This window comes from Odontesthes bonariensis, chromosome 1 (genome assembly GCF_027942865.1).
Source record: "Odontesthes bonariensis isolate fOdoBon6 chromosome 1, fOdoBon6.hap1, whole genome shotgun sequence".
NCBI classification, from domain to species: Eukaryota; Metazoa; Chordata; class Actinopteri; order Atheriniformes; family Atherinopsidae; genus Odontesthes; species Odontesthes bonariensis.
The window spans coordinates 29602777-29616947 of record NC_134506.1 but is presented as its reverse complement, the minus strand read 5'-3'; the positions used below and the strand labels follow the sequence as shown (position 1 = coordinate 29616947).

General features: G+C 43.1%; 1 protein-coding gene and 1 non-coding gene across 2 annotated transcripts; both read right to left on the bottom strand.

Moving 5' to 3' along the window:
* Positions 1-3997: 3997 nt before the first annotated feature.
* Positions 3998-4070, bottom strand: trnaf-gaa (transfer RNA phenylalanine (anticodon GAA)). The gene has a single exon. It is a non-coding gene; the product is annotated as a tRNA-Phe (tRNA).
* A 4064-nt stretch (positions 4071-8134) lies between these two features.
* LOC142378708 (uncharacterized) lies at positions 8135-14095 on the bottom strand. The gene is made up of 10 exons (XM_075463534.1): positions 14029-14095; positions 13383-13921; positions 12955-13282; positions 12016-12820; positions 11646-11855; positions 11246-11526; positions 11018-11125; positions 10771-10923; positions 10516-10668; positions 8135-10089 (listed from the first exon to the last, which is right to left on the bottom strand). The coding sequence occupies exons 2-10, from the start codon at positions 13841-13843 to the stop codon at positions 9055-9057; spliced, it is 3534 nt and encodes a 1177-aa protein (XP_075319649.1). The 5' UTR covers positions 13844-13921; positions 14029-14095; the 3' UTR covers positions 8135-9054.
* Between the last annotated feature and the right edge of the window lie 76 nt (positions 14096-14171).

The following is a 14171-nucleotide window of genomic DNA, read 5'->3' as shown; positions in this document are numbered from 1 at the left end:
CCAATTCACTTTCCTACCAGTCTCGTGTGTTTTCATTACTCTAGGTTTTTTGAGATAATTCTTTTTTAGCAGTTCACTTTCCTACCAGTCTTGTGTGTTTTCATTAATCTAGGTTTTTTGAGATAATTCTTTTTTACCAGTTCACTTTCCTAACATAGGCTGTTGTTCCCTTTTGACAAACATCCACAATTCATAGTAGTCGTTGCCGAAACCCGGGATTGAACCACGGACCTTCAGATCTTCAGTCTGACGCTCTCCCAACTGAGCTATTTCGGCTACACGGGGCTAAAATGGCCGTTTTCATTTGGAAAGTAAAACCAGGAACTCGCTCCGTGGAGCGTAGACGACAAAGCCGGGGAGCCAGATAAAGGCCACAAAAACACAATAATTGATTGTTGTAGCTGAGGAAGAAGCCTTGTGTGTTTTCATTGATCCAGGTTTTTTGAGATAATTCCTTTTTACCAATTCACTTTCCTACCAGTCTCGTGTGTTTTCATTAATCCAGGTTTTTTGAGATAACTCCTTTTTAGCAGTTCACTTTCCTAACATAGACTGTTGTTCCCTCTTGACAAACATCCACAATTCATAGTAGTCTTTGCCGAAACCTGGGATTGAATCAGGGACCTTCATATCTTCAGTCTGACGCTCTCCCAACTGAGCTATTTTGGCTACAAAGGGCTAAAATGGCAGCTTTCATTTGGAAAGTAAAACCAGGAACTTGCTCCGTGGAGCGTAGACGACAAAGCTGGGGAGCCAGATAAAGGCCACAAAAACACAATAATTGATTGTTGTAGCTGAGGAAGAAGCCTCGTGTGTTTTTATTAATCCAGGTTTTTTGAGATAATTCCTTTTTACCAATTCACTTTCCTACCAGTCTCGTGTGTTTTCATTACTCTAGGTTTTTTGAGACAATTCTTTTTTACCAGTTCACTTTCCTAACATAGGCTGTATTTCCCTTTTGACAAACATCCACAATTAATAGTAGTCTTTGCCGAAACCCGGGATTGAATCAGGGACCTTCAGATCTTCAGTCTGACGCTCTCCCAACTGAGCTATTTCAGCTACAAAGGGCTAAAATGGCCGTTTTCATTTGGAAAGTAAAACCAGGAACTCGCTCCGTGGAGCGTAGACGACAAAGCTGGGGAGCCAGATAAAGGCCACAAAAACGCAATAATTGACTGTTGTAGCTGAGGAAGAAGCCTTGTGTGTTTTCATTAATCTAGGTTTTTTGAGATAACTCCTTTTTAGCAGTTCACTTTCCTAACATAGACTGTTGTTCCCTCTTGACAAACATCCACAATTGATAGTAGTCTTTGCCGAAACCCGGGATTGAACCAGGGTCCTTCAGATCTTCAGTCTGACGCTCTCCCAACTGAGCTATTTCAGCTACAAGGGGCTAAAATGGCCGTTTTCATTTGGAAAGTAAAACCAGGAACTCGCTCCGTGGAGCGTAGACGACAAAGCTGGGGAGCCAGATAAAGGCCACAAAAACACAATAATTGATTGTTGTAGCTGAGGAAGAAGCCTTGTGTGTTTTCATTGATCCAGGTTTTTTGAGATAATTCCTTTTTACCAATTCACTTTCCTACCAGTCTCGTGTGTTTTCATTAATCCAGGTTTTTTGAGATAACTCCTTTTTAGCAGTTCACTTTCCTAACATGGGCTGTTGTTGCCTTTTGACAAACATCCAAAATTCATAGTAGTCTCTGCCGAAACCCAGGATTGAACCAGGGACCTTCAGATCTTCAGTCTGACGCTCTCCCAACTGAGCTATTTCGGCTACAAAGGGCTAAAATGGCCGTTTTCATTTGGAAAGTAAAACCAGGAACTCGCTCCGTGGAGCGTAGACGACAAAGCCGGGGAGCCAGATAAAGGCCACAAAAACACAATAATTGATTGTTGTAGCTGAGGAAGAAGCCTTGTGTGTTTTCATTGATCCAGGTTTTTTGAGATAATTCCTTTTTACCAATTCACTTTCCTACCAGTCTCGTGTGTTTTCATTAATCCAGGTTTTTTGAGATAACTCCTTTTTAGCAGTTCACTTTCCTAACATAGACTGTTGTTCCCTCTTGACAAACATCCACAATTCATAGTAGTCTTTGCCGAAACCCGGGATTGAATCAGGGACCTTCATATCTTCAGTCTGACGCTCTCCCAACTGAGCTATTTTGGCTACAAAGGGCGAAAATGGCAGCTTTCATTTGGAAAGTAAAACCAGGAACTTGCTCCGTGGAGCGTAGACGACAAAGCTGGGGAGCCAGATAAAGGCCACAAAAACACAATAATTGATTGTTGTAGCTGAGGAAGAAGCCTCGTGTGTTTTTATTAATCCAGGTTTTTTGAGATAATTCCTTTTTACCAATTCACTTTCCTACCAGTCTCGTGTGTTTTCATTACTCTAGGTTTTTTGAGACAATTCTTTTTTACCAGTTCACTTTCCTAACATAGGCTGTATTTCCCTTTTGACAAACATCCACAATTAATAGTAGTCTTTGCCGAAACCCGGGATTGAATCAGGGACCTTCAGATCTTCAGTCTGACGCTCTCCCAACTGAGCTATTTCAGCTACAAAGGGCTAAAATGGCCGTTTTCATTTGGAAAGTAAAACCAGGAACTCGCTCCGTGGAGCGTAGACGACAAAGCTGGGGAGCCAGATAAAGGCCACAAAAACGCAATAATTGACTGTTGTAGCTGAGGAAGAAGCCTTGTGTGTTTTCATTAATCTAGGTTTTTTGAGATAACTCCTTTTTAGCAGTTCACTTTCCTAACATAGACTGTTGTTCCCTCTTGACAAACATCCACAATTGATAGTAGTCTTTGCCGAAACCCGGGATTGAACCAGGGTCCTTCAGATCTTCAGTCTGACGCTCTCCCAACTGAGCTATTTCAGCTACAAGGGGCTAAAATGGCCGTTTTCATTTGGAAAGTAAAACCAGGAACTCGCTCCGTGGAGCGTAGACGACAAAGCTGGGGAGCCAGATAAAGGCCACAAAAACACAATAATTGATTGTTGTAGCTGAGGAAGAAGCCTTGTGTGTTTTCATTGATCCAGGTTTTTTGAGATAATTCCTTTTTACCAATTCACTTTCCTACCAGTCTCGTGTGTTTTCATTAATCCAGGTTTTTTGAGATAACTCCTTTTTAGCAGTTCACTTTCCTAACATGGGCTGTTGTTGCCTTTTGACAAACATCCAAAATTCATAGTAGTCTCTGCCGAAACCCAGGATTGAACCAGGGACCTTCAGATCTTCAGTCTGACGCTCTCCCAACTGAGCTATTTCGGCTACAAAGGGCTAAAATGGCCGTTTTCATTTGGAAAGTAAAGCCAGGAACTCGCTCCGTGGAGCGTAGACGACAAAGCCGGGGAGCCAGATAAAGGCCACAAAAACACAATAATTGATTGTTGTAGCTGAGGAAGAAGCCTTGTGTGTTTTCATTGATCCAGGTTTTTTGAGATAATTCCTTTTTACCAATTCACTTTCCTACCAGTCTCGTGTGTTTTCATTAATCCAGGTTTTTTGAGATAACTCCTTTTTAGCAGTTCACTTTCCTAACATAGACTGTTGTTCCCTCTTGACAAACATCCACAATTCATAGTAGTCTTTGCCGAAACCTGGGATTGAATCAGGGACCTTCATATCTTCAGTCTGACGCTCTCCCAACTGAGCTATTTTGGCTACAAAGGGCTAAAATGGCAGCTTTCATTTGGAAAGTAAAACCAGGAACTTGCTCCGTGGAGCGTAGACGACAAAGCTGGGGAGCCAGATAAAGGCCACAAAAACACAATAATTGATTGTTGTAGCTGAGGAAGAAGCCTCGTGTGTTTTTATTAATCCAGGTTTTTTGAGATAACTCCTTTTTACCAATTCACTTTCCTACCAGTCTCGTGTGTTTTCATTGATCTAGGTTTTTTGAGATAACTTGTTTTTAGCAGTTCACTTTCCTAACATAGACTGTTGTTCCCTCTTGACAAACATCCACAATTCATAGTAGTCTTTGCCGAAACCCGGGATTGAACCAGGGACCTTCAGATCTTCAGTCTGACGCTCTCCCAACTGAGCTATTTCGGCTACACGGGGCTAAAATGGCCGTTTTCATTTGGAAAGTAAAACCAGGAACTCGCTCCGTGGAGCGTAGACGACAAAGCTGGGGAGCCAGATAAAGACCACAAAAACGCAATAATTGATTGTTCTAGCTGAGGAAGAAGCCTCGTGTGTTTTTATTAATCCAGGTTTTTTGAGATAATTCCTTTTTACCAATTCACTTTCCTACCAGTCTCGTGTGTTTTCATTACTCTAGGTTTTTTGAGATAATTCTTTTTTAGCAGTTCACTTTCCTACCAGTCTTGTGTGTTTTCATTAATCTAGGTTTTTTGAGATAATTCTTTTTTACCAGTTCACTTTCCTAACATAGGCTGTTGTTCCCTTTTGACAAACATCCACAATTCATAGTAGTCGTTGCCGAAACCCGGGATTGAACCACGGACCTTCAGATCTTCAGTCTGACGCTCTCCCAACTGAGCTATTTCGGCTACACGGGGCTAAAATGGCCGTTTTCATTTGGAAAGTAAAACCAGGAACTCGCTCCGTGGAGCGTAGACGACAAAGCCGGGGAGCCAGATAAAGGCCACAAAAACACAATAATTGATTGTTGTAGCTGAGGAAGAAGCCTTGTGTGTTTTCATTGATCCAGGTTTTTTGAGATAATTCCTTTTTACCAATTCACTTTCCTACCAGTCTCGTGTGTTTTCATTAATCCAGGTTTTTTGAGATAACTCCTTTTTAGCAGTTCACTTTCCTAACATAGACTGTTGTTCCCTCTTGACAAACATCCACAATTCATAGTAGTCTTTGCCGAAACCTGGGATTGAATCAGGGACCTTCATATCTTCAGTCTGATGCTCTCCCAACTGAGCTATTTTGGCTACAAAGGGCTAAAATGGCAGCTTTCATTTGGAAAGTAAAACCAGGAACTTGCTCCGTGGAGCGTAGACGACAAAGCTGGGGAGCCAGATAAAGGCCACAAAAACACAATAATTGATTGTTGTAGCTGAGGAAGAAGCCTCGTGTGTTTTTATTAATCCAGGTTTTTTGAGATAATTCCTTTTTACCAATTCACTTTCCTACCAGTCTCGTGTGTTTTCATTACTCTAGGTTTTTTGAGACAATTCTTTTTTACCAGTTCACTTTCCTAACATAGGCTGTATTTCCCTTTTGACAAACATCCACAATTAATAGTAGTCTTTGCCGAAACCCGGGATTGAATCAGGGACCTTCAGATCTTCAGTCTGACGCTCTCCCAACTGAGCTATTTCAGCTACAAAGGGCTAAAATGGCCGTTTTCATTTGGAAAGTAAAACCAGGAACTCGCTCCGTGGAGCGTAGACGACAAAGCTGGGGAGCCAGATAAAGGCCACAAAAACGCAATAATTGACTGTTGTAGCTGAGGAAGAAGCCTTGTGTGTTTTCATTAATCTAGGTTTTTTGAGATAACTCCTTTTTAGCAGTTCACTTTCCTAACATAGACTGTTGTTCCCTCTTGACAAACATCCACAATTGATAGTAGTCTTTGCCGAAACCCGGGATTGAACCAGGGTCCTTCAGATCTTCAGTCTGACGCTCTCCCAACTGAGCTATTTCAGCTACAAGGGGCTAAAATGGCCGTTTTCATTTGGAAAGTAAAACCAGGAACTCGCTCCGTGGAGCGTAGACGACAAAGCTGGGGAGCCAGATAAAGGCCACAAAAACACAATAATTGATTGTTGTAGCTGAGGAAGAAGCCTTGTGTGTTTTCATTGATCCAGGTTTTTTGAGATAATTCCTTTTTACCAATTCACTTTCCTACCAGTCTCGTGTGTTTTCATTAATCCAGGTTTTTTGAGATAACTCCTTTTTAGCAGTTCACTTTCCTAACATGGGCTGTTGTTGCCTTTTGACAAACATCCAAAATTCATAGTAGTCTCTGCCGAAACCCAGGATTGAACCAGGGACCTTCAGATCTTCAGTCTGACGCTCTCCCAACTGAGCTATTTCGGCTACAAAGGGCTAAAATGGCCGTTTTCATTTGGAAAGTAAAACCAGGAACTCGCTCCGTGGAGCGTAGACGACAAAGCCGGGGAGCCAGATAAAGGCCACAAAAACACAATAATTGATTGTTGTAGCTGAGGAAGAAGCCTTGTGTGTTTTCATTGATCCAGGTTTTTTGAGATAATTCCTTTTTACCAATTCACTTTCCTACCAGTCTCGTGTGTTTTCATTAATCCAGGTTTTTTGAGATAACTCCTTTTTAGCAGTTCACTTTCCTAACATAGACTGTTGTTCCCTCTTGACAAACATCCACAATTCATAGTAGTCTTTGCCGAAACCCGGGATTGAATCAGGGACCTTCATATCTTCAGTCTGACGCTCTCCCAACTGAGCTATTTTGGCTACAAAGGGCGAAAATGGCAGCTTTCATTTGGAAAGTAAAACCAGGAACTTGCTCCGTGGAGCGTAGACGACAAAGCTGGGGAGCCAGATAAAGGCCACAAAAACACAATAATTGATTGTTGTAGCTGAGGAAGAAGCCTCGTGTGTTTTTATTAATCCAGGTTTTTTGAGATAATTCCTTTTTACCAATTCACTTTCCTACCAGTCTCGTGTGTTTTCATTACTCTAGGTTTTTTGAGACAATTCTTTTTTACCAGTTCACTTTCCTAACATAGGCTGTATTTCCCTTTTGACAAACATCCACAATTAATAGTAGTCTTTGCCGAAACCCGGGATTGAATCAGGGACCTTCAGATCTTCAGTCTGACGCTCTCCCAACTGAGCTATTTCAGCTACAAAGGGCTAAAATGGCCGTTTTCATTTGGAAAGTAAAACCAGGAACTCGCTCCGTGGAGCGTAGACGACAAAGCTGGGGAGCCAGATAAAGGCCACAAAAACGCAATAATTGACTGTTGTAGCTGAGGAAGAAGCCTTGTGTGTTTTCATTAATCTAGGTTTTTTGAGATAACTCCTTTTTAGCAGTTCACTTTCCTAACATAGACTGTTGTTCCCTCTTGACAAACATCCACAATTGATAGTAGTCTTTGCCGAAACCCGGGATTGAACCAGGGTCCTTCAGATCTTCAGTCTGACGCTCTCCCAACTGAGCTATTTCAGCTACAAGGGGCTAAAATGGCCGTTTTCATTTGGAAAGTAAAACCAGGAACTCGCTCCGTGGAGCGTAGACGACAAAGCTGGGGAGCCAGATAAAGGCCACAAAAACACAATAATTGATTGTTGTAGCTGAGGAAGAAGCCTTGTGTGTTTTCATTGATCCAGGTTTTTTGAGATAATTCCTTTTTACCAATTCACTTTCCTACCAGTCTCGTGTGTTTTCATTAATCCAGGTTTTTTGAGATAACTCCTTTTTAGCAGTTCACTTTCCTAACATGGGCTGTTGTTGCCTTTTGACAAACATCCAAAATTCATAGTAGTCTCTGCCGAAACCCAGGATTTAACCAGGGACCTTCAGATCTTCAGTCTGACGCTCTCCCAACTGAGCTAAAGCTGGGGAACAATAGTCTGTTTGGGGGGGGGAAGAAGAAGGAAAGAGGGGGAAGAAGGGGGAAGAAGGGAGAAGGAAAAAAATGAAGGAAAAGAGAGGAAATTTTGAGAAAATGAGAAAAAATGAAAGGAACTTGTAGTTATTTGTGTCTCTGCTGTCCATCACAAGTAAAAGAACACATATTCTGGTCTATTCATTTGAGAAAACTAACCAAACATGACACTTTACTGTACAATAGCATAGGAGGCTCTTGATCCAAAGGTCGCTGGTTCGATTCCACCATTGGAACATGACGCCTGTAACACAAACTACTACCAAGTGTGATCAAATGTAACTAAATGTACTTTTAAAGTGATTTCTGAATTAAGTACTGCAACAATCGTCTTCTATGAATGAGTTTGCATGTTTGCAGAAAAAACTGAAGACACTCACTGAAATGTAACAAATTTATTACTAATTTCACACACACAAACACTCACAAACAAGTGTGTGAAATTAAACCAGAAAACCTGAAGCAATAAAAACAGGAATAAATTAAACAATTAAAAGTAGAAAAAAAAGATAAATAACCTAAATAAAATAAAAGCAATATATAAAATGTTTAAATTTAGGAAATATTAGAACAATAGTAACAACTTGAAATAGAATAAATAAATGATAAATACCAAAATAAAATAAATACAATAAATAAACAAAAATGGAAAATATTTAAACTTAGAAAATTTAGAACAAGAAACAATTTAAAATAGAATAAAAAAAGATAAATAACCAAAACAAAATAAGTAAAATAAATACAATAAATTAACAGAAGAAGAAAATAAATTTTAAAAAAATTAGAACAGATTTTTTAGATACACCGATCAGCCTGGCCACTGACAGGTGAAGTAATTAACAGATTGCCTCATAAAAGGTGCATATATTAGGCCGCCAGTGAACCTCAAAGTTGACGTGTTTGACGCAGAAAAAATATAGGCAAGCACCAGGATGCACCCCCAGCAGAGGCAGTGGGATGCAGCAGGATAATACGCCCTGCCATGAATGATTCAAGAACAGTTTGAGGAACACAACAAGTTAAAGGTGTTGACATGGCCTCCAAATTACATCCAACCAGCCATTTTGGAGCTGGAGCCTGTCCCAGCTGACTTAAGGCGAGTGGCTGGTTACACTCTGGACAAGACAGCTCATCACAGGGTACACTGAGACAAACAACTATTCACATGAACATTTTAGTCATCTATTAAGTGCATGTCTTTAGACTGTGGGAGGAAGCCCCTGCAGACATGCAAAGAATAAACAGCCCCCACATAGAAAGGCCCCAAATTTCCTAGATCTCAATCCAATCGTGGGATGTGTTGGACAAACAAGTCCGATCCAAAGAGTAAGTATAAGTAAAATAAATACAATATATTAACAAAAGAAGAAAATAAAAGAAGTTAGAAAAATTAGAACAGGAGTAAATGAAGACATTTCTTTTCTTTTGAAACTATTTACATTATATTATATACATATTGACAAAGAATGTCACACCATTTTTTTTTCTTCCCTCTTTCTCCTCATCTCCTCCATCCATTCTTCCAGTGGCATTCTGTTATTTTTGGGACAGTATATACTCCCATAATACTGCCCATGACCATTTTCCTTTATGCGCGGCAGGTGGCACTGACGGCATTTGTTTTTTTCAACCGTTCGGGTGTAAGCTCTCCGGGTCGGCGGTGGTGAGGGCAGGGGGCCAGACGGCACAATCTGTTTGTTTCCAGCAACAAACGCAACTGGCACAAAGAATGGGCTGGCGTTTGAAAGAACAGGAGCTGGAGGTGGTGGCTGAATGAATAACTGCCTTTGAGCTGCTGACCTCCGCTTATCCACTGCCTGTCCAACTGTACTGCGGGGCAAGTGGTACTGATGGTGGGGACCAGGCCGTGGAGGTACAGCAGGAGGGCGCACTTGCGCAAGTGGCAGAGGCCTCGCAGCAATGGGGACAGAGTCAGGCAGGTTGACCCCTTGCAGCAGAATGCCACTGTCCTGCCTCTTCAGTCTCTTATTGTGCCACTGAGTCAGTGTTGTTTGATTAATATCAAACAACTGCAGAGTAGTGCTCTGCATCACTGTGGCATTCCCCAGAACCAGCTGCCTGATCTTGCTGTAGTCAGTCAAAATCAAAGTCCATCTTGTCAGGCTGGAAGTGCCCTGTTTTTTGGGGCTCTTGTGAATGTTACACAGCTTGACACATATGGACTCTACAAGGCGACTACAGTCTGGCCACTGGGCAGGAGATCCTGAGGATGCTAAAACGCAGCGTGTTGTGCTCTCCACACCAGGTGTAAATTCAGGTCTCTTTTTAGAGCACCTGAAACGTCCTGTGGTAAGGCGCACCTGATGACGTGCAGCATATGCCACCCGTTGCTGGTCGTACGGCAGAAGGTTCTGCCACAGTGCTACTATTGTACTGGCCTGCTGATTGCTCATTGTTTGACCAGTTTCTGTCCTCAGACCCACCAAATATTCTGCCAGGCTATCCACTCTGTCCATCCCTGGGATGCCACGCTCATCAACAGCCTGGAAAAGAGGTAGGAGTATACATCAAAATTAAAACACAATAACACAACTAGAAAAGTACAGCTGTCACAGTCCAACAGTCACAAAACACTTACCAACTACTGTAGGATGTTCTTCTAATCAGACATATGGATATGGATCAGTGTTTTTGTGTTACCTTGACATGTTTTGACTGCATCTGATGTCTTCCTCAGAAGAGTCACCTGATGTTGCTGTGATGTGTCTTCTCAGCTGATTTTCTGTGTAACATCAGCTGGTGTGACACATCACAGCAACATCAGGTGACTCTTCTGAGGAAGACATCAGATGCAGTCAAAACATGTCAAGGTAACACAAAAACACTGATCCATATCCATATGTCTGATTAGAAGAACATTGGTGATTATTAAATTAAGTCTTAATGAACTTCACTGAACTAAGACTTACCGCCTGTTCCACAGGTGCTGCTGGAGCCAAGGTATGTGCCCCAGAGGGACCAACAGTTGCTGTGGGGAGAGTGGCTGGTTGGATGTTAAGGGGGGGGGCAGAGGCTGTTCTGGAGGTGACAGCTGTTGGTCCAGAGGACAGGATGTGCTCAATCTGTTAAATGTAATAAGACAATTATTAATATCAGTGATATATAATACATTGACAAGCAGGACATTAAGACCACTGACACCTTTTTGATGCAAAAAGACTAACCAGTTGTTTCTCAGGGGCTGCTGGGGTGGCGGTGGCCATTTTTGACCCAGCTGTAGCTGCAGCTGCAGCAGCAGAGGTAGTCATTCTGAAGGCGGTGGAGAGAGGAAGGGCAGAGGCTGCACTGGTGATAGTGGCTGACTGGCCAGAGGACAGCTGAAAAAAAAAATAGAAATAAAAAATAAGAAAAAACATATTACATCATATTACAAGTGCAACAAATGATATGTCACATAATAAGAACACTTACCAGCTGTGACAGTTCGGCAGGCGTACTTGCTGGGAGGCTGGTGGAAGTGTGGAGAGCAGGAGCAGAGCAGGTAGCTGATGGATCAGAGAGTGTGGACTCATGCACAGGCTGTAAAATGTAATACAAAAAGGTGATTATAAAAATGCATTCAATTGGACTTCATCTTTTTGCATAATTACTTTATTAGTATGTATTTATTTACTATAATTATAATTCTATAATTATTACCAGTTGTTGCTCAGGTGCTGTCAAGGTGGAAACAGCCGGACTAGGGGAGGGCTGGAGAGAGGTGGGAGTTGGAGTCGAGCTGGTGGTGACAGGGGCTGGATCAGACAGGTCCAGCAGCTCTACGGTGGGGTCTAACCCACTTTCTTCAAACCCCTCATCTTCCAGCTCCTCCTCAGTGCCTACATCTTCCAGCAGGGCCTCAGTTTCCTCTGAGTCAGGATGTACATCCTGCAAGGCCTTTCCGGTCTGGCTGTACAGGTAGTCCATGCCAAGAAGCTCACCTGGGACAGGTGAGAGAACAATAGAGGGTGGAAAATTCACTTTCAGAAAATGCATTAAAAAGATGAATATATAGTAAATATAGCAAATAGCTTCATCAGGATGAAAAGCTTAAACTTACCAGTGTAAACAGCAGGTGGCTGAAAGGACGGGACAAGGTGCCTTCCAAAGACCTTGACACTGAGGGTGTTGACGCAGTGAACAAGGTCTCCAGAATAACTCAGCAGGGGGGCAGGCTTGACTGCTAGAGATGCAGCTTCTCGGTCCTGGTTCCACCTGTTCAGTCCTTCCAGGAGGTACAGCTGGAAATTTAAACTGTTGGCACTCGTTCCTTAAGATAGTAGAAAGGTAAACACGATGATACATTTATTTGTTGTGTTTGGTCATCTGAAAATTATTAATTGTGCCACTGTTTCCAGGGTAATGGTAATGACAAACAACAGAATTGCGATGTTAAAGAATCTTACTGATGAATAATGATTCATACTGACCTGGAATGAACCTGTTCACATGGAGGTGAAAGGATTCCAACGATGTGGACCCTCTGGCACACCTGTAGTTTGGCAGGACAATGCCTGCCTTGGTGGTGGTACCAGTCTTGGTGTAAAGCAGCACACCTGGTTCGTCCTGTATGCACTTCACGTGCCTCTGTTGGACTTGCCAGATGTGCTGCATCCTTTCGTGGTCCAAAAGAGGGACACCAAGAAAATCCCTGCCCTTTGCCCCCATCAGTTCATTGAGGAGCTGCTCAATCATCCCCAATGTCTGCCGCTCTCCTCTTGTCTGCCTCCTGCAGTGCAGTGCCAGCTCGTCTTTGCTGATGCGCTGATCGACGAGAGTGTCAGTGATGCCAGGGATGCCTTCCTGTCTCAGCTGCTCCCGCTTGGCCTGACGCAGCAAGGCAACATCTCCTCTGTCCCACTCGAAGATGCAGCTCGACAGCTTCGCCATGAAGACAGGGTACAAAGGATGAGCATCCTTTGTACACCCTGATGCCAGTCGGCGCATAAAATGGTAAATGTCCAGCTTGATTATGAGGTCTGGCCACCCACCAAATCTCTCCTTCAGTTTGGTCTGTCCTCTGCCCTCCCGACAACAGTCACAATCGACGTACAGCAGCTGAGGTGGAGCCACTCCGGCATTACTGTACCTGGAGATGAGGCCAGTTGCCATTCTGTCCAGGGCAGGACCCTCCTGAGCAGACAGGACACTGATCAGGATTTGCCCTCTCTCATTGCTTACAGAAGTAAGCCACAAGGCTGTCCCCTTAGCAGTGCCTGAGAGCTTCTTGGTGATCTGCAATAGCACAGAAAACACAGTGAATGCCTAAATAAATTGTTGAATTTGTATCTGAACATCAGGGTTATAATTATGTATTTATTTTACATGTATTTACTGAATTTCACAGCATTAGCAGTTAAAATACTTACCTTCTTTGTGGAGTCCATTTTTAGGATACTGCCAAAGGTGGACGTTATGCTGGCTTTGATGTGGTCCAGCCTGCACAAAATGTCCCGCCCATACACAGCCAGCATCCATCGGTGCGATGGAACATCCACAGGCTCAGGGGGATCCTGGAATGTTACGGGAAAAAGGCTTGGCCTGGCAGCAAAGTCAGAGCAAGCTCCAAGGTAACGGCAGAGGCGCTTAAGCCATTCCTCGCTGTGGTTCTCCCTCAGCTGTCTGACCAAGCGGGTGGGACTGTTTCCAAGGGCCCTCTCCCTCAGGAAACGGATCACCCGCACATCACAAGCGAATCTGTATAAAACAAAGGAAACGAGAGACCGAATGAGACAAACATCAAAACCTTCTAATTTCTTGATAACAAACTAAGGCAAAATTATCTACGTATACTTACTTTCGAGTCAGAATCAATCTGAACTCCAGCCTGTGAGCCAAGTCCAGCTGGTCCAAGACTGTCTTGCTGGAGGAAAGATATGTTGTCTTGCAACCAGCTGAACTGCACCAGAGAGTCTCGGTGATCATCAGGTAATACCTGTCCACATCCAGAATGTGTCGGGCTCTCTTGTGAGCTCCATAGCTTGTGAGCTGTGTGCCACAAGCAGGACAGGACAGCCTGACCTTCCACAGATGGTATGGCATCCACAAGAGAAGCCGGTGATGGAAAAAGCGCTCTGGAGTGGGGACTTGATGATAAATAAGGGACGGCTCTGGTGGATCATACCACAGTTTTAGGTCTGTGCGCAGACGCTGGTTCTTCCACAGGGCTGCTGAAATCCACTTCTGGTCTTGCGGTGGTATTGTCTTCAGCAGCTTTGTGGGCAGCCAGGCAGCATCTGAAACGTGTGGAATCTCCATATTTTCAGGAAATGGCGAGGTGAGAGGAGCAGAGGGGGTTCCAGAGGATACACAGGAGGAGGTGGCAGATGACACTTCCTATTTTATGAAAAATAAAATAAAATAAAATAAGGTAAATACATAGATATGATAACAATCTACTTAAGAGCAGTTCCTGTTTCAAGTGTAGTAGAATATCTTCTTACAACTGTAGCAGTGGAGGGCAGAATGGAAGGAGCTGGTGATACAGGAACAGGAGAGGGAGGAAGAGACAGAGGAGAGACAGTTTGCAGGAACAACTTGGAACTGCGGCCAGGCGGTGACAATGTTCTTTTGGGTGGGCTGATGA